The sequence below is a fragment of the Lissotriton vulgaris genome, chromosome 4_1 (assembly GCF_964263255.1).
Source record: "Lissotriton vulgaris chromosome 4_1, aLisVul1.2, whole genome shotgun sequence".
NCBI lineage: Eukaryota > Metazoa > Chordata > Amphibia > Caudata > Salamandridae > Lissotriton > Lissotriton vulgaris.
Window position 1 is genome coordinate 1,470,693,332 of NC_141691.1, and position 21,220 is coordinate 1,470,714,551.

General features: G+C 46.3%; 1 protein-coding gene across 1 annotated transcript in view; it reads left to right on the top strand.

The window, feature by feature from the left end:
* SPIDR (scaffold protein involved in DNA repair) overlaps positions 1-21,220 on the top strand; it is a 2,344,543-nt gene that overhangs the window by 90,933 nt on the left and 2,232,390 nt on the right. Inside the window, exon 4 of the mRNA XM_086965726.1 lies at positions 15,618-15,782. Within this exon, the coding sequence (XP_086821852.1) occupies positions 15,618-15,782 (165 nt within the window). The remainder of the gene's footprint in view (positions 1-15,617; positions 15,783-21,220) is intronic.

The window sequence follows — 21,220 nt, forward strand, 5'->3', positions numbered from 1 at the left end:
GTGGTCACATGCGTTGGATTGTCAAAACTTTATTTAGAATCCATTTGGTTATTTAGTCAGACAATTTTTGTTGACTCAATATAATGTATGGTTTCTGAAACACATTTGTTTCCTATTAGACACCCAGGTTTTTGTGTATTTATATATTGTACATTAGGGGATAACAACCTGGGTAGGTCTATAAACTTCCCTTAGACCCTCCAACCCTCGTTTTTGTTTTCTCATCTACATAGAATGGTCAAGCTTAAGGCAGTCTTGCAAAATTTCCTTTGTGAGTTTCAAATCATCAGATCTCCAAACCTTGCTCCATAGCAGCAAAGGAGAGACATGAATAGTATCACTCACAAACTCAAGACCAACCTCCGTGTGGCAAAAACTATTTGAAGTACCAGGTGGGACAGATAAAAGGCGCTTTATAAACTTATTTTCCATAATTTCTATTTTATTACAATTTTGTATCCCCCACACTCCCGCGCCATAAGTTGCAACAGGGATGCATTTTGCCTTATATAGGGTTTTCAGTTCTGCAACCGGATTTTGACCTAATTTACTTGCAAAACGGAAAAGGGCCTCTATAGATTGCGTGGCTTTTTGAACACGGGCTGATATTAGAGGATCCCAGCTCAAGGTTTTGTTAAATAAGTTCCCCAGGTAATTAAAATTATTGACTTTCGCAATAATTGAGAAATTTACCATATACATGCGAGATTTTACCCCTTTAGGGCCGCAGGCCATGGCAAAGGACTTTGTAAAGTTGACCCTCAGATCTAGTCCTTGCATAAAAGCATCAAAAGCATTCAGACATGTTTGCATGCTATTGGCAGTTAGGGTCATTAGATGCATTAGGTGCATAAGATAACATCGGTATCCGTTTACCATTAGCCTGGGGAAAGTCTGCAGAGGTTTCCAACAAGTAACCCTCCAGACCGTTGGTGTACACCAGGAACAAAAAAGGAGCTAGAATACATCCCTGGCGTACACCTTCAGTCGATGGATTGGGCTTTGTCTTCTCCCCACCTGGGCCAAATCTGATCCTCACTGTTGTAGCAGCGTGCATTCTGCGGAGAAGGGTGACCAACGGTTCTTCGAACCCCATGGACTCCATCATCTGCCACAGTTTAGCTCTACAAACAGTTTCAAAGGCACTGGACAAGTCCATGAAGGCCAAGTGGATATGACCACGCTTGGCCCTCATGTACTTGCCCATAATCAGTGCCAAATTGAGGCACTGCTCAGTGGTTCCTTTACCCCTCCTAAACCCGTACTGGGAATCCACAATGATACCTGATGACTCTGCCCAGGTTTCCAGGCATGCCAATATCACCCTTCCCATCAATTTGCAAGACGAATCTATTAAAGATATCGGTCTATAGCAACATGGATCAGCTTTATCCCCCTTTTTAAATATCGGCACCACTACGGCCTCTTGCCAGGAGGGCGGGATACGCCCTACCACGACTGCTCTAAATAGATTTAATAAAAGTGGTGCCCAGACCTCAAGATTATATTTGAACAGATCCAGACTGAATCCGGCCCTGGCGCTTTTAGTGTGGTGCCCTTCGCAATAGCATTCTTTACCTCCATGATGGTAAGCGAAAGGCTAAGCGTTAATGCTGACTTCATATTAAAGTCTCTTATGCCCTCATTTATAGTTGTCAGCGTTGCACCTTTTGGGGTAACAATTTTCCCATAATGTGCTTCTCAAGTATCCCCTGATATATGCACCAACGTTTTGCCCACTTCATCGCTCTTTAAAAATGGGCGGTTTATTACCTTCCAGAAGTACCTACTATCCTTAAGTTCTGAAGCTTTTTCTAAATCCTCCCATGCCTTTTTTCTTAAATCTAATTTTCGCCTAATAATGGCATCGTTATAAAGTTTCCTTGACTCTCTAACCAGCTCCCTATCCCGTGGGACTTGGTGTAGTGCCATTCTGCATCAAATCATTTGCATCCGTTTTCTTTTTTCCTACCCACAGTTTTTAAGAAGTGGGATGCTATATTACCTAAGAGAGACTCAAAATTCTCTATTATTACATCTGGCTCATAGGTGACACTTGAACAAGCATCTATCCTTAATTTATTTGCTTTAAAGACTACAATCTCCAGCTGCCTTGCATCTATTTTATCTCACTTTAGGGTAACCCCCTGATTCGCACTACATTTTATCGGGTGTTCCAGGGTCTGAACTCTCTCAAGAGCAGTACTCAAACTTAAAATTAGAGGGTTATGGTCACTAGCAGGGTTCACTTCAATCTCGAAATCATTTACTAGGTGAATATACCTGCTAGACACCATAGCAAAATCGATTATACTCATCTGGCCCCCTGTTCATTGAAAAGTGGGTATGCCCAAGCTATGGGCCCCTCTACTCCAGGTCTCCTGGAAGCATATTATGTCAAAAGATTCGACAAATTTCATCTACACTGGATCCTCTAGCCTCCTGGTGAAGCCAGCTATATTCCACGAGATCAGTCGGAAAGGGCAACCCTTAACCAGACCATCTGCTTCCCCCAGGAATGTTGTTGCTTTCGGCTGGATCCCATCATTCTCACACTGGATCGCTACTACAGGGCCAATATCTGCTTCCAAGGATACCAATTCCACCTGTTCAGTGTTGACTCTCCCACCCTGATTTGCTACTATGTGAGTATTGTCTTGATCCGGGGGTACCAATTCTATATGTTCAGCTCCCACTCTCTCCCCTCGATGCTACTGTGGAAACGATTAATGAGTTAGTGCATAAAAGTGTGTTACTAGCCGTCTTTGCCCAGGTTCTAATTACTTCACCTGGGGTTTGCCTCATTGGGCAGACAGCACCCCTACCCCTATCTATATCTTCTGCCCCACTAGTCAGAATGCAGGCATTCCGAAGTCAGTTCACCCCCTCCAGTCCCATAAGTGGGTCAAACCTATTACATAGTGGTAGATACTGTGGTAGATACTGTGGTGCCCAAACCATTCTACTGGGACCAGTGGATACACCCCTACCAAAATTCTGTGTTAGACAAGGTGGGTTAGGAATCTCATATGGGTAGAAGTAGTCTAAGCCTAGTGATTGAATGTCACCTAGTCTGGCAAACCTGGGTTCCCTACGTATGTGGTCTACAACCCATGTATTTCTAAAATTAACGATTATGCAATCTCCCTTGAGATCCTTTGTGCTATGCTTACACCTAAGATCTCCGAGTTCGAGCCTGGCTGTAATCTCCTGTTCTCACTAAGCCAAAAAATAACTTTATTCTTAAGATCCCTATCTGATTCTTGATAGTCTGGGTTAGTTTCTGGTACCCCTGTTAGAATGATAGTCAGGGGCATAGATTCCGGGGGGAGATTTACACACAGGAGCCTCTTTCTTTGCACTTCTTTGCCTTGGGGGCATTACTCAAAGGCTGTTTGACCACTTGTTTTTGATTTGGAGCCTGTTTAGGGACAGCCGCCGTAGCTGCCTCAGTGCTTTGCGCTTTTCTACTAACCACACCTTCTACCCCTGAAGCTGGTTGAGTTTTCTGGGCCATAAGGGGGGCATTAGAAGGCTTGGCATTACCTGAAGATATAGTGGAGGGGACTCTAACATCTTTACTTTTTGCACTCTTAATTCGTGCGTCAAGTTTTAAAGTGTTCCCTTTTGTTGTTAGTTCTAGCTGATCCAATTGTTCTTTAATTAATTTTGTTCGATTAATCAAGGGCAATATTAGAGATCTAACCAATATTTCCATTTTGACAAGTAAATCCTCATTAGAATTCTGTTGATTCAAAGGTGGATCAGTATTAGTTAATGCATTATTTAAGATGGGGGACTGAGCTACAGCCTATAAAGCATCACTAAGTGAAGTTGAGCTCAACATAGAAACAGTAGCAGATCCAGCTGTACCGTCCTCTAGAGAGCATGGAATCGGGCTAGTGTCTACAAGAGCAACCGGGTCACTACTATGGGCCGGTGTTACCGCAGACCCGATCACACCCAAGGAAGACCGCTTGCCTGTTAAGATATCTATCGACAGGCGTTTTTCTGCAAAGGCAATTTCCTTCTCTAAAATTACGGTAGCCCGTTTAAAAAACTGATCTAGGGTGCCCATGACCATTCTTGCATTAGTATTTACAGTAACCATTCTGTTTTTCCCAGAGCGTAAGGTCATGACCACCGAGTTACAGTTGTCGGTAAGAACTTTCAATGGGTAGAAGGTCTAGATTAAAAATGTGTATAATATTTCAATATGTGGCCAAACCTGAAGACCAAGAGGGGTGGCCCAGCCCGGCCTCAACCGTCTTTGGACGGCCTTAGACGGCCCGCCCTTTGCCCGGGCTTTGCCCCGTGCTTCGTCCCGCGCGCGTCTCGCGCTTGCGGTCGGAAGTAGACCTAAATAGGAGGAGGATGATGCCAGAACGCAAGCACCTCTGGACCTCGCAGTCCCGCTCCCCGGTAAGAGCCCAAATTAATTAAGGAGTGAGCCAGCAGCAAGTCCGGGAAAGAGAGAACGGAGGCTTTTCAGTTCATCTGCAGTTCGACCTGGCAGTTCGAAGGGTTTCCCAAAGAGATGAATCAAAGTCCGCACACTTCACGACTGCGAGCGGCTCCCGCGGAGCGGGGGCCGCGAGTCGTTTTTTAAAGTCCAGAGGGAGGAGGGGCGGGAAGAGGCACCAGGTGCGCGAGATGCCAGAACGCAAGCACCTCTGGGCCTCGCAGTCCCGCTCCCCGGTAAGAGCCTAAATTAATTAAGGAGTGAGCCAGCAGCAAGTCCAGGAAAGAGAGAACGGAGGCTTTTCAGTTCAGCCGCAGTTCCACCTGGCAGTTCGAAGGGTTTCCCAAAGAGATGAATCAAAGTCCACACACTTCACGACTGCGAGCGGCTCCCGCGGAGCGGGGGCCACGAGTCGTTTTTAAAGTCCAGAGGGAGAAGGGGCGGGAAGAGGCACCAGGTGCGCGAGATGCCAGAACGCAAGCACCTCTGGGCCTCGCAGTCCCGCTCCCCGGTAAGAGCCCAAATTAATTAAGGAGTGAGCCAGCAGCAAGTCCGGGAAAGCGAGAACGGAGGCTTTTCAGTTCAGCCGCAGTTCCACCTGGCAGTTCGAAGGGTTTCCCAAAGAGATGAATCAAAGTCCGCACACTTCACGACTGCGAGCGGCTCCCGCGGAGCGGGGGCCGCGAGTAGTTTTTTAAAGTCCAGAGGGAGGAGGGGCGGGAAGAGGCACCAGGTGCTCAGATGCCAGAACGCAAGCACCTCTGGGCCTCGCAGTCCCGCTCCCCGGTAAGAGCCCAAATTAATTAAGGAGTGAGCCAGCAGCAAGTCCGGGAAAGAGAGAACGGAAGCTTTTCAGTTCAGCCGCAGTTCCACCTGGCAGTTCGAAGGGTTTCCCAAAGAGATGAATCAAAGTCCGCACACTTCACGACTGCGAGCGGCACAGTGTACAAATAGGTCTATACACAGTTTCAGGCTCGGCACACCTGAAGTGGCCAGCCAAGGAAGCATTTCACCATTTTGAATTTGGTGAAACTAGGAAGTCCGGGTCATATTTATGCCCACTCTCCCCAGGCAGTGGTCTTATAGGGGGTGTAGTCACCCCAGGAGTAAGTAGCCCATTGGTTACTACACTAAACTCCCCTAAACACCCCTAAATTCAGTATTTAGGGGTCCCAATGACACCAGGATTCAGATGTGTCTACTGGGGACCGAAGGAAGGCTAAAGAAGAGCTGCAGTCATGAGAACAGAAGTCCTGCACCGAAATTGGTGCCAAACCCTGCCTGGCTACTTGCAATGCGACAACCACTGACTCGTCCAAAAGTGGAACAGCCTCCCCAAATCCTTTGAGGACTACTGTTACCTTCAAGAACCAATATGCATCTCCCTTGGGGTGGAGGAGCCATCCCCTGCATCTGCAGGCACTGTCTGCAACAACTCGGCACTTCGTCTTGCTGGCCATCAGGCCCAACAAGGGAGCAACAAGGGAAGAGGTTGTCATGCGTCCAAGAGGCCAGCCCTGCCGCTCTCAACAAGTCTTGAGCCGCTGACTCCTCCCAGAGCCTTTTAGCACTGGTACCCTGGGTATTGAAGCCCTTGCAACTACCAAGGCTTGTTGCATGTCCAGTCCAAACACTGCTGACACTGACCTGCCATCGAGGGACTTTAGGATTCATGAGGTCTTCATCTAGAGTAGCCCTGCTGTCCTGTTTTCTCTCCTTCTCCAGGTTGTCAACGCCAAGTGACAGCCTCTAACTGCACTGACCTGCCAGACAAAACACCTTAGCACCCGAGCCCGGTTTCATGTAACCCGACTGTGTCCAGAGACTCAAGAGCCGAGCCCCCCTTTGGGTTCTGCCAGTCTTATCCCCAAGTCCCCACTTGCAGCCTTTCTTTTTGCAGGTACTTCTCCATAGACTTTACCGTCTATGGAGCTGCAGCTGCACCGAAGGAAGCTCCTTCTCTCACCTCGCCGCCAAAGCATGGAACACCCTCCCTGTCCACCTCCACACCTCTCACTTCCTGAATCACTTCAGGTAGGAACTCAAGATCTGGCTCTTCAACTGAAACCTGCAGCACTGCACCTGGAGACCCCCAGGAGTGACAAGGTGCACTCTGCAAATACCTTTTGATTGAATGATTGCTTGACCATGTATGCTCAAGACTACCAAGGCGACCAGCACCTCTGCACACCAGGGCAGGTAAAACCAAACTGCTGGTGGTTTCTTGGACCTTGACCCCTAAGCACCTCAAGTCCTAGAAGGCACCCTCCCCAAACGTTTGCAAGTGTATCTATGCAGTGTATGTTTCTCCCAGAGGATGGCATTACTGCGTTCAAGGCTCATACCTCTAAACCGATTTCTACAAAAATCTGTAACTCCGAAAGTACTTACCTGATTCCGATGATCTTGGTGTCTAAAATTATCTTAAAAACGTGTTCTTTTTCTAAATTGGTCCCGAATTTCTCCTTGAGTGTTTGCCTCGTTTATTGACTGTGTGTGTACAACAAATGCTAAACACTATGGCCAGATAAGCCTAAACTGCTCAACCCAACTACCACAAATATAGAATTTGGGATTATTAATTTAATCCCCTCTAAATCAATAAGGTTGTCTGTACTTTTTGCATGATGTGCCCTTACATTGGCACTATCACATAAAATGCCAGCTTCCAGGATTAACACCATATCTTCATTTCTCTACTGACCGTTCCCTGAAGTCTACCACAACACCTAAATATTCTTATCCTACTCTGGCCATACCTGTAATATAGGTGTTCATTATTTTAAGCTCCCATTCCAGTCTTTTTTTAATTGTTATATAGTCCCACATTATGTACCTTCTCCCTCCATGTCCCTATAAACGTATACTGTGTGGCATGTCTTTTTTGTGGCATGCACCCCTTCATGTGTCATCTACTAATTCAGTCTCGCACATGGATCTCTCCATTATCTCTCTCAAGGTAACCTCTTTCCCCTGCTAGAAAAAAACATCTGTTAACTTAGCTGACCTCATCAACACCCTCCTTATTGCTCACCTTCCATTCATAGGGAAAATCAGCAGGAAAGCATTCGCCAACGAGTTACTGGAGTACATCAGCCAGAATACTCTTCTACAGGACTACTAATAAGGCTTCAGACTGTGCTGCAGCAATGAGACAGCCACACTTCAAGTACTCAATTACACTCTTCCCGAAGGTTCAGGAATGATCACTGGCTTATGGTCCTACTTTACCTCTCTGCAGCTTTCAACAGAGATGACCATCCAGCTCTGATCAAAACTTGGAAACACTCCTAGATATCTAGCCAAGAAAATCAAGATATCTGGAGGTGACAGACCAGCTCGGAGTGCCGTTGAACTGCTATTGCGGCCAGCCAGATTTCGAAAGAAAAAGACTTACGACAGAGCATTCTCGGGAGCTGCCCCTAGAATCTGGAATTCTCTTCCTCCAAGCATTAGGAAGATTCGCAATATTGCATCATTTAAGCGGGAAGTGAAGAGCCTCATGATGAGCAAATACCTTGCATAGATACGATGCCCTGATTTAGGGCTGCTCTCAGAAGGAGAAGCTCCAACTTGAATAATATGAAAGCTAATTGTTGACCAAGACGGGCGATTTATACAAAACGCAGAGGTACTCTTACCTAATGCCCTGAAGGGCAATGTGATAATATATCTGTATCGCACAGCCTAAACCTTACCCTCCCCTACCTCACTTCTGACGGGGTATATGGCATATGATATAAGCTTAGCCTTACCCCACATCTTAATACGAATTGCACGGTATCTGTGTTTCTCATATATAATGTCTCACCCAATCATAGCCACACTATTATCTACCTCATAAGGGCTTTGCTCTCAGAAAGGTTAACACTTTGTTAAGCCAAAACCTTACCATCGCCTACCTCACCTTGACGGGGAAGATGGGTATATGATATAAGCTTAGCCTTACCCCATCTATTAATGCGAATTGCACATGTGTTTTTGTTTTGCATATATATTGTCACATAACCATATTCATTCTATTATATACCTCATATCTGTTTATTTCATTTAAATGTCAACACTTGTGATAGTTAATTATTCTGATGTTAAGTGCTCTGATACCCACGGGCCTTGCTCGCGCTATTGTCACACAATCATATTCATTCTATTATATGCCCCATATCTGTTTGTTTCTTGTAATGTCAACACTTGTGTTAGTTAACTATTCTGATGTTAAGCGCTCTGATACCCACAGGTCTTGTTCGCGCTATATAAAACTCTACAATAAATAAATAAATGCATTGGATTTTCAGGCACGGTCTTGAAATGGTTTATATGCTACCTTATCAAGTGCTGCCAATTTGTACAAATAGGTTTTCTGTGAAGACATGCACTCTTCTTCCCCTGCAGAATAACGCAGGGCTTCATCCTCTCGCTCATAGTTTGTAATCTATACATGGAATCCCTGTAATCCATTTGTGCAGCCAGATTCATGAAAATCCATCAATATGCAGTTGCTTCCCTACTCTACCTAAGAATATTCTCAATCTGTGACATACAGAGATTCATATCCTGACCCTGCCCGCTAACTTTCTGATGCTGAACACCACAAAGATTGAAATCTTCCTGTTTGCCAGTAGCACCAAACAACCCCAGCTTAAACCTACTATGCTCTCCCCCAGCTCAGGAGACCTTGCAAAAATCTATGGGACTCACCCTCAACGCAGTCCTCTTTTTCAGGCCACATATTACTGTGAAGACCAGAACAGCTTGATTACAGCTCTTTCTCTTGAAGAAAGTGACTTTTTGTCCTGGAATACAACTTCAGAACAATCATTCAAGCCTTGGTCCACTACCATATCAACCGAGGAAATGCCCTGTTCTTCAGCCTCCCCGATACTACTCTGGCACCCCTAAAAGGAATTCTACACCCAAAAATTAGAGCACATCACCGATATGTGAAAAGACCTACACTGGCTCCCCTTCCAGCTCCCATCATCTTCAAGATTATCTGCCTACCTTTTGAAGCACTCAACAAGACCCCAGCTTACTTGGCAAACAAACAAACTACTGCTGGGGAGCAGTGTCCAGCAAGGATCATAAATATCACCAGATTGGAGGTAAAAGATTACAAGAAGAAAAAGCCAGAAGGCAAGTGTAATACTAGCAGGATTTGAAACAGCATCCCTATTGACATCATGTCAGCTCCCACTTTCCTACAGTTCAGAAAAAAGCTGAAGACACACCTCTTCAAAGAGCACTGCCCTGACTCAACAGTCTATTCTTAAACTTTCCTTGATGATTGTATCTTCCTCGGGTCAATTAGGGAAATTGGTGTCTGCGGGTCTGCTTTGGGACTTCTTTCCTCCTTTCTCGAACACAGAGAACAAAGGACAATGCTGGGCTCATTCCTATCTCCATCCCTGTCTGTGCAATGTGGGGTCCCTCAAGGGTCAGCGCTTAGCCCTACCCTTTTTAATATCTACGTGACCCCCCTTGCCAGACTTATTAGATCTTTTGGGATGGAGGTAGTGTCCTATGCGGACGACACCCAGATCCTAGTCTCTCTCTCCCAGCCAGCTACGTCAACTGCCGCAAACTTTAGATCTTGCATGGAGGCAGTTGGCCAGTGGATGATCCACAATTCACTCAAGCTGAATGGGGAGAAGACAGAGGTGATGGTTTTTGGTGGAAAGGAATCGACCTGGTCGGCGGAATGGTGGCCGGACTCGCTGGGTGCATGTCCCGAGCCCACCCAGTCAGCCAAAAACCTGGGAGTTATGATCGACCCCAACCTCAGTATGTGCCAACAGGTCAACAGGACTGTTTCGACCTGCTGGGGGATTATTCACACACTGAGGAAAATCAGGCACTTCCTGTCACCCCAGGCAAGAAAGCAACTTGCTGTTGCCTTCTTGGGCTCGCGTCTGGACTACTGCAATGCGCTGTATGCAGGGTTGAACAAGAGTCATCTACAGCGCTTGCAGGTGGTCCAGAACGCAGCAGCGAGATTTGCCCTTGACCTACCCAAGCGTGCCTCTGCCACTGAAGCCCGAAAACAACTGCACTGGCTCCCCGTTGAATACCGGATCCGTTTCAAATCCCTGTGCCTGGTGTACAAAGCTCTTGCTAAACCCAACCCCACAAGTTTGGGATCCATTCTCTCTCGGCACAACCCTAGTAGAAATCTTCGCTCCGGTCACAAACTCCTCCTTTCTGTACCTCGTGTCAGAAAAGTAAGATGGGGAGGTAGGGCCTTTTCCTTTTTGGCACCCAAGTGGTGGAATGCCCTCCCTCTAGAAGTAAAATCTAGCCCCTCTCTGCAAGCGTTTAGGTCTGCGCTCAAGACCCATCTTTTCATACTTGCTTACCCCTAGTGGCATTCTGCATTAGTGGCACTCCATTTTCTGTATATTTTCTGTTTTTTGATTTGATTTGGATAGGCGCCTTGATACCTTCGGGTTTAGTCTGCGCATTACAAATTGCTTAATAAATAATAAATAAATAAATGCTCTACTAACACAAGTATGTACATGCATACACAAAAACCATGTCATTGTCCTTTTCTTCCTTACCCTACACAACGTATTTTGCGTCTGTACCATGTATTGATCTCCTCTTAGAGCCAGGTCTGTTTCATATTGGTAATATTGGTTTTCCTTCTTCTCTCAAAGTGTGATATATATAATAGTCAAAGTGTGATATATATAATATTTTATTTTATTTTATTTATTTATACATTACACAGTGGTGGTTGCCTCTGTGTAGTTATACTTGGTCAACTTTGGCGCTGTTTGACAAATATTTACAAGAAAGCTCCTCCTCTTCGGGGTGATCCATCAATTGGAGACTGAGAAACAGATAAGGGGTGGTCCCAAAACATGTTTTTCCCATAGCAAATTTAAACAGCGATACAGAAAAAAACTGTTGAAATGAATTACACCAAATGTAGCAGAAACCTAGCTCTTTACCCAGAAAGCATGCGTTTTGTTGTAAACCCCTTCAGCCGTTTTAAAGAAATTAAGATTATAAAATGTTTGTGTCGGCGAGTGATTTACTTACCGAGCTGGAACTTGTTTTTCTAATAACTTTGGTTCTGTTTGAGGAATGTTCACAAAACTTTCCAAAAAATGTACATCCGCTTCAGCTTCTTCCTGGATAATTTTGGTATAATCAGTCAAGTGGAGGCCAAGAAAAAGGGAGTCCCAAAACACGTTTTTCCCATGCAATTTCTCATAGGAATTTTAGATGAGTAGACAGAAAAAGCTGAACAGAATTACACCAAATTTGACATAAAGCTATACTTTTTGTGATTTGTTTGTAAATCCATTCAGCCATTTTTGAGATATCAAGGTTCAAAATTTTGTGATGGTTGTGCATGGCTGAGTAATTTGATTTGATTGACAGGCCCCGACATCAACAGAAATGTTACAGTCACTATTTTGATGACTCTGAGACTATCAGCCAGATTCATCATTGTCCCGTTTTGCGAGTCCTTAATAGCGATTATTAAGGAATCGCTATTAAGGACTTGCAAAACGGGATTCATGTAGGAATCGCGAAATAAATTGCGATTCCTACACATTCCTTATTTGCGATTAGCAAATTGCTAATCGCAAATAAGGAATAACTCCCCATTCATTCCTATGGGCCTAAAGGTCCATAGGAATGAATGGGGAGTCATTCCTTATTTGCGATTAGCAATTTGCTAATCGCAAATAAGGATGCGATTTCAAGGGTGCCAGGGGTGTCCAAAGGACACCGTGTAGCACCCCTGAAATGTAATCTACATTGGTGTTGCGCACACACATGTCCAAAGGACATGTGTGTGTGTAACATGCAACTTAGAAAAATGCATTTAAATGCATTTTTCTAAGTTTTCGCTATTTACCACGAGGTTTGACCTCGCGGTAAATAGCGGCCCAAAATTGCGAATTCGCAATTTTAAAATAGTTCATGAATTGCATTTAAGGAATCTCAAATAGAGATTCCTTAAATGCAATTCCTCGCAAATGTGTGAATTCTTTAATAGCGATTTTTGCATTTGGGATGATGAATCCCAAATGCAAAAATTACACTCGCAAAGGGCCAGATTCTCAGAATCTGGCCCTTAGCGAGCCCATTTTTCGTTGATTAATCTAGCTGTATGTCTGTCCCCTTATCCGAAGTTTATGAAAACAAATAAGGTACAAGAGGGCATGGTAGGGGGACGGTTGCCCATATATATATATATATCCATACTAATATAATAAAGAGAGAGCCCAAACCTTTGAGGCGGGTAATCTCAGGAACCACAGCACCAATCACAACACCCAATACAGCGTTGGAAAGGGCAGTTGCAGCAGAAGGACACAGGCTATGCAGACGCCCACCATATACATTTAAAAGGTAAAAGAACCGTGCCAGCAAAGTAGTCCCTTGTGGGCATGTCTGCGTTGTGCTGTGGGCGTGTGCTGGGGGCATGACAAACGCTGGGGGCATGTGGTACGTTCCGCCCTTCATGCCATGTCTCATATTGTGTGCTAATCCCACCCCGCTCCCTTTAAATACCCCTGCACCCCATAATCATAACCCACCCGTACTCCTTAAAATACCCCAACACCCTTAAACACTAACCCATCTTAACCCTATAAATATACCCTGTACCCCAAAACACAAACCTATCCCTAAACCCTAAAAATACCCCTGTACCCCAAAACCCAAACCTAGCCTCAACGCTATAAATACCCCTGTACCTCAAGACCCAAACCTACCCCTGAACCCTAAATATACCCCTGTACCCCAAAACCCAAACCTAGCCCTGAACCCTAAAAATACCACTGTACCCCAAAACCCAAACCTACCCCTGAACCCTAAAATACCCCTGTACCCCAAACCCAAACCTAGCCCTGAACCCTTAAAATACCCCTGTACCCCAAAACCCAAACCTACCCCTGAACCCTAAAAATACCCCTGTACCCCAAAACCCAAACCTAGCCCTGAACCCTAAAAATAACCCTGGACCCCAAAACCCAAACCTACCCCTGAACCCTAAAATATCCCTGTTCTAAATGTGGTTATGTCGTTTCCTAGGTGTGTACAACCAGGAAAAAGCTATATATGCTTCTAGAGGTAGGCGGGCTAGAAGTCGAGGCGCCAGGATCTGGTCCCCTATAGATAGATGGAGTGAGTCTATTATGAATGTTTGAGTTAAATCATTTTTATTGTAATTATTTTCTTTTTTTTAGCAGGTTTATAAAAAGTATATGGAATGTTTGATTTGTAAATTAGACTTTATGCAATTCTTTGTTAAATTTAAGATTTGTATTCGTATGGTTTCCTTTTATTTGTTTGTGCTATCAGAGTTGCTTAAATAAAAAAAAATAAAAAAATATCCCTGTACCCCAAAACCCAAACCTAGCCCTGGACCCTAAAAATACCCTTGTACCCCAAACCTAGCCCTGAACCCTTAAAATACCCCTGTACCCCAAAACCCAAACCTACCCCTGAACCCTAAAAATACCCCTATACCCCAAAACCCAAACCTACCCCTGAACCCTAAAAATACCCCTGTACCCCAAAACCCATACCTATCCCTAAACCCTAAAACTACCCCTGTACCCCATAACCCAAAACTATATCTGAACCCTTAAAATACCCAAACACCCCAAAACATATACCTCAGTACCCCAAAACATATACCCCTATACCCATACTTACCTTATCCAAACATTTTTAAAAAAACATGCTTTTACCATTCATGCATTTATAACGAATTTCGTTGTAAATGTATGCGTGGTAAAAGCATATAAAATGTAATGCCATGCGTTATAATGGCATTGCGGAGTCATGGTACTTTCGTAATGAAAGTATGCGGAGTGTTGGTATGCGGAAAGAAATTTGCGGAATAATGGGTGTTTACACTCCCCCGGTAAGTACATTGATGGCACGGGGGCCCACATCTCTAGCAACATACTCATATTTTCTCACCACCCATTTGAAAAATGCACAGGTCTCTCTCATTGATGGCCAGCACCGACATACAATTTTAGACACTCCTCCCGCCACAAGTTCTAGAATTGCGAACTTGAGAGCTGGGGAGCTACGTTCGAATCTCGGCATCAGCTCAACATCCTGTGATTCCAGGCGAATAGATTTGTCTCCCCGTGCCTTCCACAAATGAATGTGTTCTTCTGTAATGTAAATTGTGCTCATGCCATGTTGTCGAGTTCGCGCTATATAATATTGCAAGGAAAAATAAAGTAGGGAAACTCGAGTTCACACACTACTGAACGCGCACTCTTAAGTGCATCAGCAGTGCACTGTGAATCGGAGCGTTTCACAGGCCTGTCACAGATAAGAAAAAAATGTTATCAAAACGAAACCCTACAAAACAATATACTACTGGCCGGCAGCAATTCATACCCGGACAACGTCGGGACGGGCTGCTAGTATATGTATGTATATATATATATATATACACATATATACAGAAACACTTTCTCCTACCTCCTTCGCTTTTCATTTGTTTGATCGTAGTACAGCATGCTTTACCTCATTTCATTTGTATCTGTGATATACGCCAGTCCCACAGTTCATTTCCCTTCACTTGACATGTTGCCATTTTTTATTTCGTATTTGCAACCTTTTAATTTGTCCCTCAATTCCTCCAACTGTTTCAACTGCATCTTTTACACCTCCCTTTGCGGTATACTTTGACATGCCTCCCACTTTTATAGTGTTATCTGACTCTATGCTGGCACATGCACTTCTTGACTGAAGGAGGGCATTACATTTCGCTAATTTACATAAGATTAATTTCACTTTTTTGGGGGGGGAGGGGTGTGTTTATTTGTCTTTGTGGATGACAATGCCCTCTCTATACTACGTTTATAAAGTGCCTAATTAATACCTTGAGGGTGGGCCTCTTCCTTAGAAAATGTGTTTTTTATTAATGCTATTTTATTTTTCGAGTAAATGTCTGACAGTGGTTACACATACTCTAAAGTTTGGAAACCTCTCTTACGCAGATCTTTGCCCTTTTGTAGTGGCACATTGAATGACTTTTCAAAATCCGAAATATGTCAACTCCTGGCTTGCTCTGGCAGAGTGTATTCTTGTCTGCGTCAGCAAAGAGCGATATCTTGGTATTTGGTATATTTTGATTATTAGTTTAATTTGTGTTTTTAAACAGGCACTCCTCCTGACGAGATTGTGTGTATCTCCAGCGACAATGATCTGTCTTGTGAAGAGAATGATGTCTTGACTTTGGGGTTCGAGACTCCTGAACGGCATCCCCCAAACATAGCACAGCCTCTCAACAAACCTGGCCCTCTCGTTGAGGAGAAGAGCAGCGAAGGTGAGCGGGCTCATGGCTGTCCAAGTGATAAAACGTGTTTAAGTATGCAATAAATATGACGTGCTCTTCAAATAACACGAGTTAGATATGTACATTTGATTGTTATACTACTGTAGAATTGTCCAGTACATACATATATCTTATCCCTTTTGCTTATCCAGCCTCCTCTTTCCCTCACGCCATCTCCCTCTGTCAATGTTACCTTCTCACTTAGCCTTCTTCTGTCTCTCCTGGGCATTTTGAACTGGTTTAAGGATACTACAAATCACTAAGAAAGCATAACCTACAGCCCCAACTTAATCCCTGGATTCATTGGCGGGAGATCAATTATTTGTATGTCTGGGGAAGGACTACATGGATGGCATGTGTCGTTCTATTTCCCATGCAACATGTTTACATGTGTTATTGAAAATAAAACTATCAAGTCATTCCCTGATAATTCTCATGCAAAGTCAGTTATATAAAGCCAAAGTACACGTTATATTAATTATAGTAAATAAACAAGGCAAAGCAGTACAAGCATCATAAACGCATTTATTTTCTCTATTGTGTATTTGCATGCATTACATTTGCGTGTGTGTATGTATGTTTGAAGTGGGACTTCTATACCGCAAACCTAGGTAGGAAGCAATGGTGCGGATTATGAGCCAGTGGCAAGGTCAGGAGGGTAAGGAACAATGTGACTTGGTGTACACTGTGGTATACACAGTGATATGCAAGAAGCGAGGAGAACCTATTACCAGGGTCTCATTATTTACTCCTTGAGTAGATGAGTCTTAAGCAGGAGAGGTGTATTATGCAGGGTGTGTTGTTCCACATCCTGGGCATACACATGAAGAACGCTTGTCTCTTAGCTGCTTCCTTTTAGATTTTCTTGGATTTGAGGCTAGCACACAGCTCCACCAATGCACCCACTAAGCTCCACCGATGCACCCACCACACAGCTTCACTGATGCACCCACCACACAGCTCCACCGATGCACCCACCACACAGCTCCACCGATGCACCCACCACACAGCTCCACTGATGCACCCACAGAGCTCCACCGAGGCACCCACCACACAGCTCCACCGAGGCACCCACCACACAGCTCCACTGACGCACCCACCACACAGCTCCACCGATGCACCCACCACACAGCTCCACAGATGCAGCCACCACACAGCTCCACCGACACAGCTCAACCGATGCACCCACCACACAGCTCCCCTGAGGCACCCACCACACAGCTCCACCGAGGCACCCACCACACAGCTCCACCGATGCACCCACCACACAGCTCCACCGATGCACCCACCACACAGCTCCACCGATGCACCCACCACACAGCTCCACCGATGCACCCACCACACAGCTCCACTGACGCACCCACCACACAGCTCCACCGATGCACCCACCACCCAGCTCCACCGATGCAGCCACCACACAGCTCCACCGACACAGCTCCACCGATGCACCCACCACACAGCTCCACCGATGCAGCCACCACACAGCTCCACCGACACAGCTCCACCGATGCACCCACCACCCAGCTCCACCAATGCACCCACCACACAGCTCCACCGACACAGCTCCACCGATGCACCCACCACACAGCTCCACCTTTGCACCCACCACTCAGCTCCACCGTTGCACCCACCACACAGCTCCACAGATGCAGCCACCACACAGCTCCACGACACGGCTCCACCGATGCACCCACCACCCAGCTCCACCGATGCACCCACCACACAGCTCCACCGACACAGCTCCACCGATGCACCCACCACACAGCTCCACCGAGGCACCCACCACACAGCTCTACCATGCCCCCACCACACAGCTCCACCGATGCACCCACCACACAGCTCCACAGATGCACCCACCACACAGCTCCTCTGATGCACCCACCACACAGCTCCTCCGACACAGCTCCACTGATGCACCCACCACACAGCTTCACCGATGCTCCAACTAAGCTCCACCAATGCACCCACCACACACCTCCACCAATGCACCCACTAAGCTCCACCGATGTACCCACCACACAGCTTCACTGATGCACCCACCACAGAGCTCCACCGAGGCACCCACCACACAGCTCCACCGAGGCACCCACCACACAGCTCTACCATGCCCCCACCACACAGCTCCACCGATGCACCCACCACACAGCTCCACAGATGCACCCACCAAACAGCTCCACTGATGCACCCACCACACAGCTTCACCGACACAGCTCCACCGATGCACCCACCACTAAGCTCCACAGATGCACCCACCACACAGCTCCACAGATGCACCCACCACACAGCTCCACCGACACAGCTCCACCGATGCACCCACCACGCAGCTCCACTGAGGCATCCACCACACAGCTCCACCGATGCACCCACCACACAGCTCCACCGAGGCACCCACCATACAGCTCCACCAAGGCACCCACCACACAGCTCCACAGATGAACCCACCACACAGCTCCACCAAGGCACCCACCACACAGCTCCACAGATGCACCCACCACACAGCTCCACAGATGCACCCACCACACAGCTCCACAGATGCACCCACCACACAGCTCCACAGATGCACCCACCATACAGCTCCACCGAAGCACCCACCACACAGCTCCACCGAAGCACCCACCACACAGCTCCACCGATGCACCCACCACACAGCTCTGCCGATGCACCCACCACCCAACTCCGCCGAGGCACCCACCACACAGCTCCACCGATGCACCCACCACACAGCTCCACCGATGCTGCTCCACCGATGCACCCACCACACAGCTCCACCGATGCACCCACCACACAGCTCCACGGATGCCACCACCACACAGCTCCACCGAAACAGCTCCACCGATGCACCCCCCACCCAGCTCCACCGATGCACCCACCACACAGCTCCACCGACGCAGCTCCACCGATGCACCCACCACACAGCTCCACCGAGGCACCCAACACACAGCTCCACCGAGGCACCCACCACACAGCTCTACCATGCCCCCACCACACAGCTCCACCGATGCACCCACCATACAGCTCCACAGAAGCACCCACCACACAGCTCCACAGATGCACCCACCACACAGCTCCACTGATGCACCCACCACACAGCTCCACCGACACAGCTCCACCAATGCACCCATCACACAGCTCCACTGAAGCACCCACCACACAGCTCCACCGAGGCACCCACCACACAGCCCTACCGATGCACCCACCACACAGCTCCACCGATGCACCCACCATACAGCTCCACCGATGCACCCACCACCCAGCTCCACCGATGCACCCACCACACAGCTCCACCGAAACAGCTCCACTGATGCACCCACCACACAGCTCCACCGATGCAGCCACCACACAGCTCCACCGACACAGCTCCACCGATGAATCCACCACCCAGCTCCACCGATGCACCCACCACACAGCTCCACCGACACAGCTCCACCAATGCACCCACCACACAGCTCCACCGATGCACCCACCACACAGCTCCACCGATGCAGCCACCACACAGCTCCACCGACACAGCTCCTCCAATGCACCCACCACACAGCTCCACCGAGGCACCCACCATAAAGCTCGCTCCAGCAAGGCACCCACCACACAGCTCCACAGATGCACCCACCACACAGCTCCACAGATGCACCCACCACACAGCTCCACCGAGTCACCCACCACACAGCTCCACAGATGCACCCACCACACAGCTCCACCGAAGCACCCACCACACAGCTCCACCGAAGCACCCACCACACAGCTCCACCGATGCACCCACCACACAACTCCGCCGAGGCACCCACCACACAGCTCCACTGATGCACCCACCACACAGCTCCACCGATGCTCCAACTAAGCTCCACCAATGCACCCACCACACAGCTCCACCAATGCACCCACTAAGCTCCACTGATGCACACACCACTCAGCGCAACCACAGCATCACTGGTTCAAACATGTTCTTTCAATGTTTCAAACTGTTTTCAAGCTTTCACGCTTTATTACAAATCACAAAAAGATGTTAATATTTCACTTCTGTTCTTGGATTTTCGTCACAATAAAAAACACTGAACATAATCTTCAGAAAAGTTATTTACAAAAGTTTAAGCTATGCCATTACAAATTAAATAAATTATTTAAGTATTAATTATTTAAAAAAATTAAAAGCCATTATTATTTGTAATATCAATACATCTAAGTCACGTAAATACAAAACATGTTGCATTACAAATGCTATAGGTGTCACATTTGCGAAAGTTATAACTATTGGCATTGTAAATGACAAAGCTATTAATTTAGCTATTTTAAAAAATAACACATAAATAAAAAAAAAATCATTTATAAGACCAATAGCTCAAACTTTCCTAATGCGAGCCCTATTGCATTTCCAATGCTTGTTCTTGGTTTTGAGGCTAGCTTGTCATGCTTTCATTTGAGATGTTAGCCACCTGAGGTGGTTAGTTTTTCGACCAGGAAAACTGTGGTATTTATGTTTACTGATTTATATGTGGAACATTTATTATAGAATCCGTCAAGCTGTCAATTTATTTTTGAAAGTGTAATCGTAGTGTGTTGAAAAAAATAATAATAATAAGTTAGTGTTCTGTGTCAGGTTAAAAATCCAATGAATTCAAACCTCCTTCCCCTTACATAAGATATATCTGACCCCTCTAGGGAAATGGACTGAGTAGAGTAGCACCTGCCACCGACAGCAAATGAAGAGCTATGCAGAGTGAGTACATGTCAGGTGCTAGTACCGCCTCTTTCTGTCACTTGTGGTCTTCCTTCATTCTTCGCTTCCTTTTCTTTTGTGGAACTCATCAGTAATGATCTGTCCTAAAAGGGGGACTGAAGAGGATCAGAACTGATCTATTCTATGCAAGAAGTGACCTGAAGAAGGAAGGCCGCTGTTTAACCGAGACGAACCCCACATTTCTGTGATCCGCACTCACTGGTGTGGAACTTTTCCATAGGCACACTTCTGCTATGGTTTTCCGTATGATGCTCGAGTCTAAGACACTTCCCTTGCAGATGGGTTAGTTCCTTCGTATGTAATGTGCACAGAATTAAAACAAAATAGTGGTTCTGTTGTGCAGTGAGTATTTTTCCATAAGGTGGCCCCGGTGCTAGGATCATAACATCTCAATGGAACCCCACGGAGAACCAAAGGTCACTTTGTTGACTGTATTTCATTTTGTTTAAATCTGTTTATTATTTTTCAAAAAAGTGCACAAATATAGTAGAGGGTTGACATTTCCGTATTAATATTCGCCAAACATACATCCTGATTGCATGAGAAAGAACATATGCTAGTTAGCAAGATGATGCAAAGTACGTCCAGGATGTGGGTGACAAGTGCCGCAGTGAACGTGCGTTGGAGCACTTGTGATGCTCAGGAGTATAGGATATATAAGCTCAAATACATTTACATTTACACACACACACAGGAT